Source organism: Letharia lupina (genome assembly GCF_014066315.1).
Source record: "Letharia lupina isolate WasteWater1 chromosome Unknown contig_7, whole genome shotgun sequence".
NCBI classification, from domain to species: domain Eukaryota; kingdom Fungi; phylum Ascomycota; class Lecanoromycetes; order Lecanorales; family Parmeliaceae; genus Letharia; species Letharia lupina.
Genome location: NW_023502976.1, coordinates 1,278,177 through 1,295,397, shown reverse-complemented (window position 1 = coordinate 1,295,397; position 17,221 = coordinate 1,278,177). Strand labels below are relative to the sequence as shown.

The following is a 17,221-nucleotide window of genomic DNA, read 5'->3' as shown; positions in this document are numbered from 1 at the left end:
AAGCCACAGGTTGGATACCGTGTGTCTGAGTCAATGAGTTTTACCATCGGAATTCTTTGACGAAAAGATACAGTGGTGTTGACATTGATTTTCTTGGATCTGAGACCAGAAGCGCCAAGACAACGCTAGAGTTTCAGCCTTACGAAATAGAAAGTTCGATACACGCATAACTTCCACCAGACTACATCCATTGATTTCTCTTTGTGAGGTCCCTCTTCCCTTCTACTCTGTTCTTTATCGAGCGGGCTGGGATGATAATGGCTACAGCAACCTCGTTAAAAAGAGGCTGATTGTAGGATCATGGCGATTCTAGCCAACGTCCAGAGACTTCTCTGGGGCTCGAGTATCGCCACCAATGGCAAGAGCTTCTCCTGCACTAAGTGGCTTTGTGCAAGCATTCAGCCATCCTAGTACTAGCATAACAGCTGCAACTATACCGGCCTTTCTGGCCCCAGCAATCGTGCAGGAACGTAGGAATCCCAAGGGGACCCAAAGGCTGAAGTATCTTGGCTCCCGAAGACACGCATCGGTTACCGCATCTCAATACTCGACCGAGAACAGCATTGATAGTCACGCCAATAGCAAGCGTGGCCTGCCGCTTGAGGTAGAGGGTCTCGTCTCTTCCCCACGCCGAATAAAACCCGCAGCATGGGCCACCGCTATTGAATCGTACCTTCCTCAGAACCTACATCAGGGGCCCGAGAACACTGCTGAGGAAGTGATCCAACATGAAGTCCTACGACCAATTCACACTTTGCCAGAGGTTCTGTCCATGGCAAGATCGTACTGCAAAGCGGATCTTTTAAGCTATATTGGTGTATATCAGGAGCGATGGGAAGTAGTGATTTGGCTGGTCAAGGCTATGATGGGAAAATACCCGGGTCATATAGAGATGGAGAGGAGCTCGAGCCAGCTGCCACCACTGCTGTGGCGGACCGCTGAGCAAAGTCTGGATGAGGTCACAGGCAACGCAATACAAGTTGAAATGCCTCAGCCCTCAGATGTGTCAGGGGGGCGCAACGGCTGGTATGGCCGCTTGTCTCTTGATCAATATCCTTGGCCATATATGTCAGATCGGTGGGATGACCCTCACATTCTAAGGCGTAAGAGCCTTGGACAAATATGGCAGAGCCTGGGTACAATGATCCTACAGGCAGCAGATCGTCCAGCGGAGGATTCTAGTTACAGCGTTATTATGTCTCACGTCTTTCAGATTCTAGGACATTTACATCGCATTAATGCATTACCTGATTCGATTTACAATTATGCTCCCCCAACAGATCCGACTGTCCTCCAACGCCCGCCAACTTTACATCTGCTGTCAAGGCGTATCATGAGCACATTGTCGGATGTTGAATGGGGACTCCAATGGGAAGAGACGATCGCAAAGGCTATGTCTCAAGGATATGAACTACCCAAGGTTAGCGTGCAGCCAAAAATCCGCGAATTTGGGCCCGAGTTGTGGCTAGACCTCGTCCTATGGGCCTGCGTCGAAGGTGGTTGGGTCAGTGAAGGAGCTTGGATAGTCAACGAAATGGAAAGACGAACAACATCCAAGGATGCACGGTGGTCCACTATCAGCTGGCCGGAGATCTGCGAGATGAAAGCACCGAAGCTTGACTGGACGTCCATCTTGAGGTTAGAGATCGACAAAACACGTTTGAATCAGGTAGGCGGTATTGGAATAGCGACCGGCACGAACTCACATGTTGAGATGGGTGCCCGCACAGTCAGTCGAGAAGTTATATTAGCTCTCATAGATGGCTTGCTCAACGGCCCCCAGTCTACTGCCGGAGGCCTTGTTATGACCGTTGTCGAGCTTCGACGGAGTATAATCGCATGTAAAAGCTTGCTGGACCATAATCATCCGGAGCTTGAGAGCAACTTCATGGACGCTACCATCCTACGGGTCTTTGAATCCTTTGGGAATGTCAAAGAGCAGCCCGGAATGCTCAACAGGTTTCTGGACTTGCGGGTCACCCAGCCCAAGCAGGTGACTCGCAGTTCTGGCACGAAAAGCTCGGCTCAGGACCAGGAGATAGACTATTCTGCGGCTGCTCTAGGCTTACGTCACAGAAACCTTCACCGTTTCTCGATTGATGGAAATCTTCGAGGAAGCCTTCAGACATTCAGGAAGATCCAAAGCACTATTGATACACAGCGTGAAGAGAGAATTCTCACCTTTGCGGACGAGTTGAGGGAACGACTTGGAAGAGGCGATGATGTTTCAGACCTCTTTGGAGACACAGAGAACTATGTAGCACTTATTCAACCTCCCCCAATCCCGTCGAGCATTCTGGCTTCCTTCATAGACCTCATCACAAAAAGTAGGTTGTTCGATCTAGGGAATTGGCTCCTTTTGAATGAAGACATCGACGGAGGTCTTATGGATCCGGCCCTCTATTCCGATCAGAACTTACAGCCAGCGCTCCTCCGATTTGGAACAGCAACATCAGATTCTCGTCTACTCACAAAGATCCTCGTAGAACTGGAGACACCATTCTCGGAGCCGGTTGTTCATGCCCTCTTGCGTTACCAGGTTGTCTTAGGAAGATGGTCAGCTGTCGAAGAATTGCTAGAGTACCTCAAAAACACACCAGACATGGCATGGAAGCCTAGCGATGCTACCACGATTGCAAAAACCATCTTGCAGTTGGAGCACGAGCAGTCAGGCAATGCCAACACTGCCTCAGTTCCAAGAGCGCTCGCCCTTGTACAGAATTTGGTCAATGGCCAATACAATTCCAAGGCTGACCCTTCGCAGCTATTACCCGACTTCTCTCAAATGAGGATGGCCAACCAGCTTGGTCGGATACTTCAAACACTACCTGGGAGCTTGAGCAGGATTACCACCAGACCTGCCGGAGAAGATTCTCGAGCGCATGCTAGTGCTGATGTTACGCCTTATGCTTTCAACATCATTCTAGAGGCCATCGTGGATCGCTACGGAAGCCTTGCAGGTAAGAGGCTGTGGGAGCAATGGTGTCGTGCGCCCAACATCCGGAAGCAAAAGCAGCAATCGCGCTCATCTCGTGGAGGTCGCGAAAGAGTGGTGACTCCAACGCTCTACATGCTCCGCAGTATCCTGCGACCAGCCTTGGAGATCAAACGGGCTCTACACGTGGCCAGGAAGGAAGAATTGATAAAGACGCAAGAGGCAAAGACGGCAACGCTTAACCACCAAGGAGATCCAGGCTCCGTAGATGGAGCCGCCAGTGAGAAATTTCGACTCGGTGACGAAGACCAGAAGGTTCTTGACTGGGGCATCAGCATGTACAAGAGGTTTGGCCTGTCGGAACATGAGATCAACGGCGAGATCCCGGGATCTTTCCCTCCGCCTGGGAGGGTGAAGGCTGTGCAAGACGGGGATGCTGTAGATATTTGATCGGGTGCTTATGGGATATTTTATATATATTAGCGATCTTTGAATCCACATCGAGTCGTCAACGCCAGCGTTCCTTCCCGCTGGTCAGAAGTCCCCCTTCTCCCCCCCGTGGCTGCCATCACTCGACCCCTCACGGGCATCGAGCGGGCGAGACGGGATCAAAATCAATCACTTACAGACCCGTGAAAGTATCAACACCACTGAAGGAATACCCCGTTCCCCATGTTTCCGCAGCAACACCAGAACCCTTGCACAAGCGCAATGTCCATTCTCGCAAGCCCAAGTACGAGATATACACCTCATCGCTGCCGCATGACTTGACCCAGCGGCAAGATTGATGGTGGAAGTTTGCGCTCTGTGAATGAATGAGTGAATGAATGTATGTCATTAAGGCTTACAGCTACGGAGCGGGCGATTTTTACTTTGTCTTCTTTGTCTTTGTTGATTCTGTTTCGGCGGTGAAGGAGAAGAAGAGGAAGAAGATGAAGGGGAGGAGGAGGAAGAGGAAGAGGAAGAAGAGGAAGAGGAGGAGGAGGATGAAGAGGACGAAGAAGAGGAGGAGGAAGAAGAAGAAGATGAAGAAGATGAAGAAGGTAATATATACACTGAGCCGGACGATCATATGGATCCAGGCTGTTGGCAAAAGGTGTGTTGTTGTTGTTGTTGAAGAAGAAAGAGTGGACGCTCTTACAAAGAGCCGACATCGCCACCCCGCCCCACCCCACCCCACCCTCCTTGGTGGGAGAATACGAGCCGCGAGGATACTATACTAGTTCGTCAAGAAGAAGAAGTAGAAGAAGAAGAAGAAGAAGAAGAAGAGAATATGTATATGCGAACGCAACCCCTGCCATCCACGCACCACCACCATCGAATCCTCCCCCACCGACGCATCAACGGCCAGCCGCACTCAAGACGTCTCGAGGGGCTTGCTGGGCATGGTGCCGGTGGTGTAGTTCTGGCTCCCGGTCCACAAATCGCAGCCGACCTGGGTGGCCTTGCCGAACGCCATGCCGATGCCCGAGCCACCGAAGAGGGCGTTGGCGGCCCCGTCGTCTTTGCAGAGGTCGAAGTTCACGTTGGCGCCTAGGCGGGGCGCGTCAGCTTTTTGGCGGCAAAGTGGAGAGCCGGGGGGGGGAAGGGAAGGGGTGGGTAGGGGAGTTGGGGGTGATGAGGGTGGCCTACCTGCGAAGTTGGTGTCTTGAAGGGTTGCTTGACCGCACTGGGGTTTGGGAGGGTCGTTGTTAGTACGTCCGTTCCTCAACTGAAAGACGGTCTGATGGGGTCGCTTACATCCTTCTCGTTACTCGACGCCGGGCAAAGATTGTTCACCATGACCACGATTGTATTCAGGCCACCCACCGCCGCGGCGGTGTTCGCGGCATTGGGGTTCGACACCGGGTCGAGTTGCCAGCAGGTACCGCACGTGTCGGTCTTGCCCGACGCCGCACCGAACAGGTTCTGGGACACGGCCGCGTTGTACCCGGGGGTGTTGTAGAAGCCGCAGGAAACGGAGGCGGCGTTGCAGTTGGGGGAACCGTTGCCGTCGTTGAGTCCGTACCTGGGGTGGATCAGTGGGGTTGATGATCAAGTGGGGAGGGTTGGTAAATTTGGAGATAATTTAGGGTGGGGAGAAAAGTAGGGGCTGAAGTGGAGGAAAACGTACTGGGTGAAGGTGGCGCTGTAGGAGACTCCGCCGCCGGAGGGTGGGGATGCAGGCGTGGTAGGTGCTGGTTTGCTGGCAGTAGCGGCGGCAGGCGTCGAGGAAACTGCGTTTGCTGGCGCTGAGGAAGAGGGTAAGCCTGGGTTCTCTTGTGGGTTGGCGGCTTCCTTCTCAGTGTCGCCTCCGCCGGACTCGGTCGAGGACCCAGAGGGCACGTGGGATACAAGAGCCTTGGGAGCAGCGACCAGCACTGTGCCCTGAGGGATCACCGGAGCGGCGCCTGTTCCAGAAGGCATGGCGAAGCCGGCGGATGCATCCTTTAGGGACGCGAAGGAGGAGTGATGATGGGAGTGCTCCCACTTACCCTTCCAGGGGTGGCGGGGCGTGGCTGCGACTGTGCTGGCCAAAAGGAGAAGGGGGGAGAAATGTGCGAAATGCATTGCTGTGGGTTCGTAGTATGATGATTTGAATAGGTTGAAAAGGTGAAGGTATGAGGCAAGGAGGGTAAAAGACGAGCTTGATGCGTCTGAATGTTAAATATTGACGAAGAAAAGGAATGTAGATGCTGATGCAAGTAATGAGTGCGGAAGACGATTGTATGATGTCCTGGAGAAGAGAACAAAGTGATTGGGGGCAGACAGAGATATATATCACAAGTCATCTTATTATTCGATCCCCTTGGCAAAACGAAGACCTTCCATCCCCTCCCGTCTCCCCCTTCCTATCTACCTCCCGTGCGGGCTCTTGCACTTGTCAAGCTCAGGAGCCAGCAGATCTGCATGAATCTTGTCAAGGACACTACCGGGATAGCATTAGTCTTGCATGGGTCATGTTTCATGGTGCAGTCAAATTGCATAGATTGAGTGCTGTGAAAGTGCGGGGATGGCAAAGAGCTCGGTTAGGAGACGAGAATGGAGATGGCCGAGAGGAGTTTTTTTGTTTTGGTTTCTTTGGGGTGAGAAGAAATGAAGAAAAGGATGATGGGATGGTTCGAGATGCGGGGTGGATGCATGGCAGACATGGACTGTCAGATTAACCTTGCTCTAGTGCATCGTCCCACCCTGGGGTGCGAGGCGTAGCATTGACCATCCTAAGGTATTCATTAAGATTCAAGAGCGAGTAGCCGGCACTGTTTCAACTGCTCAACTTCAGCATCCATTGGTCGGATTCCCGCTCACTTAGAAGGCGTATGTCAACCTGCGAAGACGAAATATCGAAAACATAGAATGATGACTACTGCTGGAAGAGTGGTGGTCTGGGGCCAGGGTGAAAGATCGGGAGGCCTTGCACTTATGTTGTCAGCTTCGGCTTCCATCTCATCTCTGTTCAAGAAAAAAGTGAGATGTAGATTGGGAGTCTTACCTGCATCGGCAGAGTCTCTTGCGTGCATAGATGCTTCCCTGAATACTGATATCATTGTACAGTACCTTGTTTCCAGTATCCCAGTAGTCCCTGACCATGGGCCTGAATATCATCCCACTAAAATTAAAAAATGTCACATCCATCAAAAAAGAGGGGGTCGATAACTCGGTGGGTCCTAGTTGGTGTGCCAGGCCCCGGATGCACTAACGCAGGCTGCCGCGCGCTACCCCTGAATCCTCATAGGCTGGAGCTACTTGAACTGTTGTTTCATCAGAATTGGAGGACCCATCCGATCCGATCCAAAGATTTCCAAGATACGAGAGCTGGGAAACGTGGGAGCTGCGGGAACGATCCCCTTGCTTGCGACCCGTGCCTGGTCCTGTGCAGAATGCATATCCACCTCCTCCTTGTCCCAACATGACCGCTGAAGATCGATTCAACAGCTCGGACAGAATGAGAGGGCAACCGCCCAAATGGCGCATGTGTGTAAAAGATCTATTGCCGAGTCGTCTATCGAAAATCCCTCATCTTCGTAAATCTCACTTGCAGTCGATTGAAAAGAAAATTAATCAAAGAGCCTCAAAGCAAATACGCGAGCACGATCCACGCTTTTCTACCCATGCTGTCCATCAAACAGCGCCAACGCCATCCAACCAATCAAGTCAGTTCAAGAGCACCACTCCTCAATCCTCCAGCGCTGTCCATCACCCGTCCCCTTTCTTTCCTGTTCAGAAGAATCCATTCCCGCATTCCAGCAAGCTGCGACTTCCTACAAAGCTGAAACCACCAAAAGGATCCGGCTCGCTCTTGTTACCGCTCAACGGGCCCGGTAGCACAGGACTGACGGCCAGATCCGTAAACTCAGACGAGAAGTTCTCCGCCAATTCTGGATCAGTGATCAGTGGTGTGATCGGCGGTTCCATCTCCCGTCTTTCCAGTTTCGCCCACTCAATCTTTCGGAAGAAGCGGTGGCTCTTGATGCTTTGCATGTCCTTCGGCATGCAAGCGCCCAACCGTTTCTTCGGCTCTTTGCGGAGAAGGCGCGTCAGGAGGTCTTTTGCGTCAGGGCTGAGGAAGTAGGGGAGGACCAGCTTCGCCTTCACGATCTTTTCTCGAATCTTCATGTCGTTGTTGGCGCGGAAGGGCGATGAGCCTGTCAATAGATCAAAGCCTAGAATGCCGAAGGACCACCAATCCACTGCTGTCCCGTAGCTTTGCATTTGGATCACTTCCGGAGCCATATATTCAATTGTGCCGGTCATTGACTTGCAGCGGTGCTCTCCGTCAACGGCCTCTTTGCTAAGCCCGAAGTCTGTCAATAGCAGATGCCCCTCGGAATCGAGCAGGCAGTTCTCCGGTTTTAAATCGCGGTAGACGACACCGACGGTGTGATGCAGATGTTCGAGGGCAAGTACCATCTCCGCCATGTAGAAAGCAGCGGTCTCCTCAGGAAACATTCGCTCCGTCCGCAAATGCTCGAAGAGCTCTCCGCCTTGGGCATACTCAAGAATGAGGTACAGCTTCTCATGATCCTGAAACGCATAGTAGAGCTTCACCACGAATGGATGGCGGTTGATGCTTTCCAAGATACTTCGCTCCGTCTTTGTCTGCTCTACAAGTTGTTTGCGCACGGTCAATGAGGCCTTCCGGAATTGCTTCTGCGCATAGAGCTTGCCGGTGCATGCCTGCTTGACCAGAAGGACAGTCCCATAGGTACCCTTGCCAAGACAGCGGAGAGGATCGAAATCAGTCGCTTGCATCTTCCGAACCACCCCACCGTTCAACAAATTGTCCGGCCGAGCATCGCGTCTATCCTTCTGTGTGATATCGGAACTGATAAAGTCATGCTCTAAAGGCACTTCGTAGCTGGTTGTCTCCGGTGTATCTTCGTCGCCGCTGGTCCCTGATGTCACGCTTGCACTGCTAGCGGTCTCCGAGCCAAGCTTGCTTTTGTTCCTCAATAGAGAATTTTTGCCGGGGGAGCCATCACATTCCAAGGCATCCAATTGTCTTGTGAGAGCACTGATGCCACTTGAAGGCGATGATGATCGAACCTCAAGGGCGCTGCCAATACTAGATCGCCCAGAACGATCGAGGCTCAGGTCCTTCCTCACAATACTGCTGGAACGCTGAACGCTCAATTCCCTCCTTCTGCGAAAGCCTTCCGAAGAGAAGTCAAAGTCGGAATCGTCGTCGCCAGAGGTCACGGGCGTGAATCCACGTACCGTACTCAATGCTGCCACTGCGCCTTTCTTTGGCCCACGCTTCTTCTTGCGCGCAGGTTTGGGGAGAGGTCTTGGTGTAGCCTCGGCCAATGCGTGATCCTCGTGCTCGCTCCTAGCCCTGCTCCGACTTCTGGCCATCGAAGGTGTCATGACGATATCTATTGGTGGAGTACCATGTCCGCTCAGTGTAGGCTCGACGGGTTCCGGACCGAGCCTGGAGCTCGGCCGATCCCTTGGGCAGGAGTGATTGGAGTGTTCCCCTATTGCGTCCGCCGTGTTGCTGATTTCACGATTCTCATGTAGAAGCCCATCTCCGTTGTCGACTGTCAATCCATCAAGTGCTGGGACAGGGGCGACAGGAGCGAATGACTCATCCAGATGAGAGTTGGAGAAGTGTTTGTCTGTAGCGTCGAAAGCGAACATCGTCGCGCGAGTGGACAAGTTATAGGCGGCGCTCGACCGGCCAGGACATCCAAAGAGTTATGAATTGCGTCTTCGCAGACTTCTGGCATACGATGAGTGTGGATTCTTTGCCAGGTACCTTAGTTCAAGAGGGCCCATACATGTTTGTCGATCCACAAATATGATCGCGGTCTTATTACCGTCCGCCCATTCAGGACGGACCCTCCGCCAGTAGCCACAGCACCGAGGTACTTTCAGTTGCGAAAAACTTTTCTGTCTGGGATACTCCGATGCACTTCGCTTTGCAGCGCGAGATGGCTGGGCTTGGGGTCGGGACGGTAATGGTAATGGTAGAGATTCTGAATGGCCCCATAAATGATGATGATGACGACTGTAGGAGAGTTATGATGTTTGTGTTGAAGATCTGCTTGAATCTGTGAGGGAGAATGCCTGCGAAAGTGCGACGTGAAGCCTGTAAGCTGGCAAGTCGCGACACGCAGCGAGAAATCAAAGAAAATGGTCTCGGCCGCTTACGGTGAAGCCGAGCCCAAAGCGGACTAGTGGCCAGACCTCTTCACTTTACTTTCGTGACGGAACTATTCGTGGATTCCAGAAATGAATTACTTGATAGAACGAGGACACCAATAGATCAAGCGACATGCCGCTAAGTGGAAATATCTATTGGTGTCCTCGCTCTATCAAGTAACTCACTTCTGGAATCCACGACTATTGAAGATGTCTTGCCATTGCCATGATACTCTACACACTATCACCTTAATACTGGGCTACTTCCTAATGCCCTGATCATGGCTTGGGCAGCTAAGACTGAGAGGCGCCATGCACAAAGCCTCAAAGTTAGTACAAAGTAACTTGCGATGAGCCATCAGGTCAAATGAGCTTGATTAGCATGCCTAACTCGATGTCTCTAGAGACCTATTCTATCAGTCGGATCTTACTGGATACATGAAAACGGTAGCCAGTAGTGCTCGCCTCAGCCCACTGAACCTAAAGGAAGTAGTAAAAGCGAAGAAAAAGCCCGACTTTTGTGGTATCATCGTATCTCGAGGCAAATGCGCAGCACTATGACATCGACATCGTTCGCATAACTCCTAGTGAATCTCCGTAGAGATGCTGGACCAAACATTCTGAGCATGATATGCAGGAAGCTCTTAAAGCCGTTGTATTCCGAAAACATGAAATGATAATCCGAATGATTATAAAGCGCAACTCCTATTATCTCCATGAGCAATTGGCCGTAGCTGCATAGCTCGTCAAAATCGTAAAGATCCTCTCCTTTTTGGTGCTTTTGTGTATACTGTCGCATATGGAAGCCAACACTCGTAGCCGGCGGTGCGCGTAGATCCAAAGTGCTTCTGGTGCCTCTTGGCTTTCTCTAGCGTTTCCTCGTCCTCATATAGTATTCGTGCAAGTATCATCTGAATGCATCTATCTCATCTTGGATTTGTAAGTAGTGCAAATCCGTCATCATCATTCAGCGATGATGAATCATTCTCCTCTTGGCAGCGGGAACCCCAAACGATGGACGATGGCCGAAGCTCCCACTCATCTTGCGCTTCTTCTGAGGGCCCATCGGAGCATTGGCAGCAGCTTGCCTTCCACCCTTGAGTGCGTAGCTGTTCAACGACAAGTTACCATGACGAGGACGCGGTTGAGGTTGGTGATGAGGCTGTCCGCGACGGAATGCAGACACGATGTGCCTATCGAGGTGTTTCATAAGGTCGTCTGAAGCCATAGTAGCATCAGGCGACGGTGTCTTTAATTGGACCGGGCCAGGACCTTCCGTTGTGACAGGTGATGTTAGAGCCGAATCATCGCCTGCAGCTTGGTCTCCGTCCTCTGAGGAGTCGTCGCCAAAATCAATGAAGTCATCGATATTCAAGAGAGCATCGTCGTCGTCATCATCGTCGTTCAGGTCGTCGTCTTCGAAAAAAGAGCTGACATTACCCATTGCATCCATGGGAACGAAGACAGACGATGCAGCAAATGAATGATCCATCGAAGGCTGTCGGCTGTGGCCAGCCGGAAGAGGAGCGGAAGCCGCCACAATATCAGAGCCCGGTCCAAGTACTGGATCATTATACTCGTACATGGAGGCTTGACTTGGAAAGCTACTGGGGTCAATGCCATTGCCATCTGGTGCAGTGCCCAACGTCGGCTGCGAAACAATCGGGCTTGCGTTCGCAGTGCTTATGATACTGTTGGCTATTGACACAGACATATCGTTAGGTTTAGATGGACGCGTCGCGGGACGGATGATCATGTTCTCACCAGTGCTGTCGATGACCGCACATGGTTTGGTGGAATCGACTATCCAGGTACCCATGCGTGGGCCACGACGATATCCGGCAGGAGTTCCAGGGAATGTGAATGGACCCTTTGCTGCTGGCGTGGCAGGAACTTGAGCCTCGAGCTCCAGCGACGACAGCGATGGCTGACGAAGAAGTGACTGTGGTCGTTTGGTTGCAGAAGCTGGAACATCTTCTTCATCAGTGGTGTCGCCATAATCAGCTGAAAAGGAGCAATGTTAGCTTCGCAGATGAGATCAAGTCATGCAACCCACTTTCGTACCCGCTGGAGCTTCCAACAGAGCTGCCATCGTCGTCTTCGTAATCCAAATATGGGCCACCCAAGTCCAGATCCCCACCTGATGGTACAGTAGGAGTAACAACAGGAGAGAAGAGAACGTTGATGTCTCCGCGATCCGAGTCCATATCGGAATCGTTCGATAATTGCGAGATTGGCTCCTTGAAGCGAACCCGACGAGGGGATGGCGATGGTGGCGGAGGCGAGGGAAATCCATCGAAGATGCTTGCCGATTGAAAGAGCTCCATCTCACTGTCGAGAATGTTCGAATCAGTGCGGCCATACCGTTCGTCAAAGTACGGAACATCCTCGAGGAATAAGCCGTCTTCGAGTTCGAATCCTTCCCATCCATCCGATGCATCAAGGTATGCTGGCTCAGTGTTGAGACCGTCAGCCTCCTCTGATTCAATAATGTTCCTTTCCTCCAATTGCTCGACATTGGGCTCATCCTCTTCTGAGTCGCTGATCAGATCAACACGATTGTAGACATCGTCATCAGAATCGCGCAAGGTAGGTCTCGCTTTCGTGATTTTAGTTTTGCCCTTGGAAGCGGTGGGGCCATGGCTCTTCTTTCCCTCAAAGGTTGATTCGCGATCGCCAACGTCTTCTTTGCTACGCCCCGCCTGATCTCCATCCCCCTTGATGGCGCGACCAGACAGGGCAAATGCATCCCCCTCCCCATCGTCGTCACTCTCTTCATCAGGCTCGGCAGCGTCCAAATTGCTGACATCTCCATCGGCGTCATCGTCGCTGGATGTGCTGCAGGAAGCTTGTCCTCCTCCGTGCTTCGGCGAGGAATTTTTCGGTGTAGGTCTCTCTGTATAGGTATTGCTCGACTGGTCTAATCGAGGCTGATTCCTTTTGGACTTTTTGTGTCCAGAAGCATGGTCAATTTCCAATGGGTTTGGCGCCGCGCCAATCGGCGCATAGGCATTGCGACTCGATTTGCGAGACATGGTGAGGCTTATGGTGTGTATTGTATAGCGTTTTTGTATGTAGGTAGTAGTCTCGTGCTACCCTTCCTGGGATCCCCAGGGGTAGAGACGTTATGGAGGGGGGTATCGTATTGTCAAAATGGTGGGTTCTGAATTTTCTGCAAAAATGGTGTACTCTTCAGGGTTTGTTCAGAAATCTTTCAAGTAATGTTTTTGTGTTCGATGAGAGGGCGGTGAGCAGACCACAATCCTCCTTCAGCCTCGAGGACCGAGGAGCGCGACCTGACTTTGTAGTGTGAAGAGCTTCGAATGCTCAGGGGTGATGCTTTGAAGCAATCGAAGAGATAATAACGTCGATAGTCGATTGAGATACTCGTTGGGCTGGCCAGTACTGAAGGGCATGCGTTTCCACATGCCCTTCAGTAGGTCTTTACAGCACAGCGATCGCCTGAGGCATGTTGAATCGACGGTATTATTGGTTGGATGTGTATGTGTGCTCTTTGTAAAGATGTGTAGTGCGACTTCGTTGTCTGGAAAATGGGTTGTAGGAGGAAAGAAGAGAGTGAGGAGCGGGCGGAAGGCCATAACGTGGGAATTTTTGGCGCGCTAATAATCTTATTAAGGGACTCCAATTGGCTCAAATGCCATAAATCCTTCACCGCCAGAAGCTTTTACCAAACTGCATGTCATTCCTACGTCTCACACGGCGCCTACAAACTACTTTTGCGTACACGGAGCTGCGTTGTAAGGGATTGCAAGTCAGAGTGATACGACGAGTATCCAAGTCCCGCTGGCAGGCAAACCCAGGCTCAGATAATTGCGAGCAGGATACTTTAGGATCTTCTCTTCTTCATGACTCACATGCTCTGCTGCCATATTGAGAGGAGAGAGGATGCTAAAATATCTGCACCAACGCTCGTTCCGTTTGCCCCTTGCCTAAAGCTACTCGAGGGAGGAAGGTTTTGAGCCTCGTTGTTTAGCCCTACGAATGATGTTCCTTTCCAAGTTCTAACATTTGAAGTCATGTGGACCCTAATCAATGCAAGATGATGTCTTTCCACGCATCATACGCATCATCTATGAGACTTACTCTACAGCAGAGCGCAAAACACCTAAGCTTCGTACGTAAACAATTCCAAACACAAAATCTGGCGCGAAGTGGGGGCAGCAGGATAATGATGGTGCTAGCCAAGAAGGCAGTTTTTCACGGCGGCCTCGGTTCTAGTTTCCACTTCGACAATGAGAGCAAATGCTCGTCTTGGCGTCAGCTTCTGGTGTTCAGGATTCGCTATCGAAAATTGTGGCACTTGAATGCCGACTTCCTCCAAATTGGAAAGGGATTTAGATACAATCAGTCCATAGAAGCAGCTCAAGCGTGCTTATCTTACCAAAATTCCAAAAGATTCATGCCGCTACAATTGCAACTTTTTCGCTCAACTCGCCAAGAAGTTGCGTTGAAGTACCTTATGTACATGGTAGGTAAAACCAGCTCGAGCTATGAATGCATCGTCCCGTAATGTCCTCGGACTGCCCGATTCCTTGCCAAGGTCAAGCTCCAACGCCGATCTGATGGATGGGAGCTCCCATGACCCCTCTCGCCCCTATGCCGTTTGGCGGGAAAGGCCAGCGCATCCCATTAGGCCCCTCCCAACCAGCAGGTCCCTTCCATAGGTGACTGTATGTCACAATGTCCTCATCAATCAGTATGTCAAGATCATCATCCTCCGGCGGTAGTAGTAAGCCATTGCCAGCCTTAGGGTAAGGCAGTGGATCCGGTTCAACGTAGACATAGAGCTCTTCTTCATCTGCCGTGGGCTCAAGCACTTGCACTGGAGGCGGTGGAGGTGGTGGACCAAAGACAGGCAGATCTTCATGAAGAGTACTTGCATGCAGCAGCAAGCTTACAAGCTCTGCCTTTTCCAAATTTTGCAGATAGGTTCTCTTCTCCGATAAGGACATTCTGCCTGCGCTAACTTTGCCAGTCAGGTGCATCTTCTCCTCTTGCACAACAGTACATTCTGCGCAATTCCACTCCTTTTCCTCAATCTGGATGAATGAGGGTGTGATGGGCCGATCGTGGCAGTACTGATGCCATGGCGTACTGCAGCCATCACAGAAAACGATCATGTTAGAATTAGGCGAGTGACCACGGCCGCAATTGATACAGACTGCAGCTTCACCGGGTTTCCTTCTCTTTTTCGTTTTCCTTGCAGTCGATGGGGGCTCGGGCACAGGAGCACGCGCAGCACTTTGAGGGGTCTTGTTACTTAGGCCTTTCACCGGATCGAAGACCACAGGAGAGAACGTCTTTACTTGATTAATACGGCGACCGGAACTCGTTGCAGCGATTGGTGTAAATTCTTCAGACGCATCTGTATCATCCTTTTCATCGTCGTCGTCGTCATCGCCCTTCTTCCTCTTTCTCTTGATACCCCGACCAATCAACCGGCCAGCCAGCGCTGCTGCACTGTGTCCGGCTCTACTGCCTCGAGGCCGGCCCCCTTTGTTGACACCTGCCCTAACACTCCCGGGTGTTGCGCCACCTCTACCACTTCCTGGCGTTCCTCCTCTACCGCCTCTTGGGGTTCCACCTGCCCTGCTGCCTCGTGGCCTCCCACCTTTATTCTTGGCTCTGACAGGAGCATCCAGATTCTTTGGTGGAGTGTCGTCCGGTTCTTCGATCTTGACTTTGGTCCTTCTGCCCCCTCTACCTCTCCTTCCACCAGTCTTAACCCCTCCTCTGGTCACCTTGGGCGTGGGCGTACCAGTAATATCTTGGCTTGTTACCATCTGGCTGAGGACCGCTTCCCGCGCAGCCTCCCATTCTGGCGTATTCTGATTAATCAAGATGGAGCCATCCGCATTAGGAATTGTAAGAGCAGGATTTGGAAGTATGGCAGAACTTGGAGTTACTGCAGGTTGGGCGTGGGCGGACGGGAACGTAGTTGCTACGGCTTGAGATAATTGACTTTCTAGCTGTTTTTCTATCTGCGTAGCTGTTGAAGCAAAGCTTCCGGCGCGAGGCGTAGAGAGGGCGGAGCTGTCAACTTGGGACGTGGGAGACTGGCGAGGGATTACTGGCTGTGATGTTGGACGTACGGTATCTGTGTTAGAAAGACTGTGCGGACGCCTTGATTTTGGAGACATATTCCAATCTGAATCTTCCGTCGTAGAGCTCATTGGGACAGAAATTGCCTGCTCCCCACCCATTATACAGTAGGAGCTGTGTGGAGATAATTGCAGATTGAGCTTGAAGTCGCTTTTTGGACTTGCCGCGCTAGCTCGTTCTGTAATTAATATGCTGATCTGCTCCAACTCCAAATTGTCTTCGAAATTTCACGAACTTCAAAAGTCCTTACAGAATACAGTACAGTATAGATTGTCCTGACCCGCGGAAGTGGCGAGTAGAATATTCTCCGCATAAGGATCTAAGCGATATGGTGGGCCTCTACGGAGGTTGCCACCGAAAGTCCTGAACATTAGGGTTAGGGCTTCAAAACCCTTGGCATTCTTGGCAAATATCTTGAATATCTTGAATATCAATGCTTTGCATAGTAGCGACATCACTGCTATATATATGGAGTGTATGCATATGAAGTACATAGTAGCGATATTACTGCATGCATACGGGGTATGCAATTGCGATATTACTGTGTGCACAGTAGCGATAGCAGCGTATGCCTAGACATATTGCCGAAGTTATTCGTTTACGAGGCGGTAACGAGTATCGGGAGGGCCGTGAAGGAGGGGATAAGCGGCCTTATGATCCAGCTGACCGAGCAAATCAGTACATACGTAATTATATAAAACATCGTATGTAGATTATGAAGCTATTCAAGAAATTTACCAAAATGCTAGAAATGCCAAGAATGCCAAGGGTTTTAGCGCATGTTCAGGACTTTCGGTGGCAACCTCCGTACACAGGATCCTTCCGTGCGCGTAGGATCAGTAACCACTCAACGGCCTTCCTCTAAGAGTCTAAAATATACGAGCACGCTATCAACGTGATAGGCTACCCTTTGCAATGCGTTCTATCTCTCCGTTTCGACGGCTTTCCTTCCTACTACGGCTACCTGACACCTGGCTTCTCAGCCCCGTTGGACCTTCCTCTCTCGTTGATCAAGACTCCCTTGTCACTTTCCAGGTCGATTGGGCTTTGCCTGATCATGTTGCTGGCCTACTAGTAAAGACCGGCAAATTCTGCCACGCTGGAATCTCTCAACATTGGGTGGACTCAGAATCCGTGAGCTGCACAACACGGCCCTTATTATCTTAAGCTGTTAGATTACGGTCTCATTTGCTGGTCGTCACAGACCCTGATGCAACGTCGAGCATTGTCCGATGGATGCGTCCATGCAGGGTAAAAAAGCATTCAACCATAAGCTGTACTGTTTCTATAACGTTCACAAGAGCAGCGGCAATGAAAAGTTTCTCTCACCGTAATAGCTCTTCCTGAAGGAATCACTGTCTTGAATAAGACATTTCTCCATGTTGATGCCCGAAACTCACGTGAAATTGAGCAGGTTACAGCCCTCATCGGAGTCTAGATGTCCTCGATGCACAGGTGAAGAGGTAATTTTCGAAGAATTTTGCGTCTGCAGCCTTCAAGGCTGCTCTTTTGCGTTCCGTGGAACCGCATAGTTTTTCT

At 51.1% G+C, this 17,221-nt stretch overlaps 6 protein-coding genes across 6 annotated transcripts; 2 read left to right on the top strand and 4 right to left on the bottom strand.

Annotated features, from left to right (window-relative positions):
* Positions 1-355: 355 nt before the first annotated feature.
* Positions 356-3,385, top strand: HO133_009648 (uncharacterized protein; the record flags this gene model as incomplete). Its single annotated transcript, XM_037300509.1, has 1 exon — positions 356-3,385. One exon carries the CDS (start codon positions 356-358, stop codon positions 3,383-3,385), a length of 3,030 nt encoding a protein of 1,009 aa, XP_037154357.1.
* Positions 3,386-3,646: 261 nt separating this feature from the next.
* Positions 3,647-4,179, top strand: HO133_009647 (uncharacterized protein; the record flags this gene model as incomplete). Its single annotated transcript, XM_037300508.1, has 3 exons — positions 3,647-3,668; positions 3,850-4,031; positions 4,159-4,179. The coding sequence occupies 3 exons, from the start codon at positions 3,647-3,649 to the stop codon at positions 4,177-4,179; spliced, it is 225 nt and encodes a 74-aa protein (XP_037154356.1).
* Positions 4,180-4,292: 113 nt separating this feature from the next.
* Positions 4,293-5,485, bottom strand: HO133_009646 (uncharacterized protein; the record flags this gene model as incomplete). Its single annotated transcript, XM_037300507.1, has 4 exons — positions 4,293-4,468; positions 4,568-4,604; positions 4,676-4,943; positions 5,049-5,485. 4 exons carry the CDS (start codon positions 5,483-5,485, stop codon positions 4,293-4,295), a joined length of 918 nt encoding a protein of 305 aa, XP_037154355.1.
* A 1,650-nt stretch (positions 5,486-7,135) lies between these two features.
* Positions 7,136-9,055, bottom strand: HO133_009645 (uncharacterized protein; the record flags this gene model as incomplete). Its single annotated transcript, XM_037300506.1, has 1 exon — positions 7,136-9,055. One exon carries the CDS (start codon positions 9,053-9,055, stop codon positions 7,136-7,138), a length of 1,920 nt encoding a protein of 639 aa, XP_037154354.1.
* A 1,471-nt stretch (positions 9,056-10,526) lies between these two features.
* Positions 10,527-12,594, bottom strand: HO133_009644 (uncharacterized protein; the record flags this gene model as incomplete). The annotated part of the gene is made up of 3 exons (XM_037300505.1): positions 10,527-11,257; positions 11,324-11,563; positions 11,616-12,594. 3 exons carry the CDS (start codon positions 12,592-12,594, stop codon positions 10,527-10,529), a joined length of 1,950 nt encoding a protein of 649 aa, XP_037154353.1.
* Positions 12,595-14,121: 1,527 nt separating this feature from the next.
* On the bottom strand, positions 14,122-15,783 carry HO133_009643 (uncharacterized protein; the record flags this gene model as incomplete). Its single annotated transcript, XM_037300504.1, has 1 exon — positions 14,122-15,783. The coding sequence occupies one exon, from the start codon at positions 15,781-15,783 to the stop codon at positions 14,122-14,124; it is 1,662 nt and encodes a 553-aa protein (XP_037154352.1).
* Between the last annotated feature and the right edge of the window lie 1,438 nt (positions 15,784-17,221).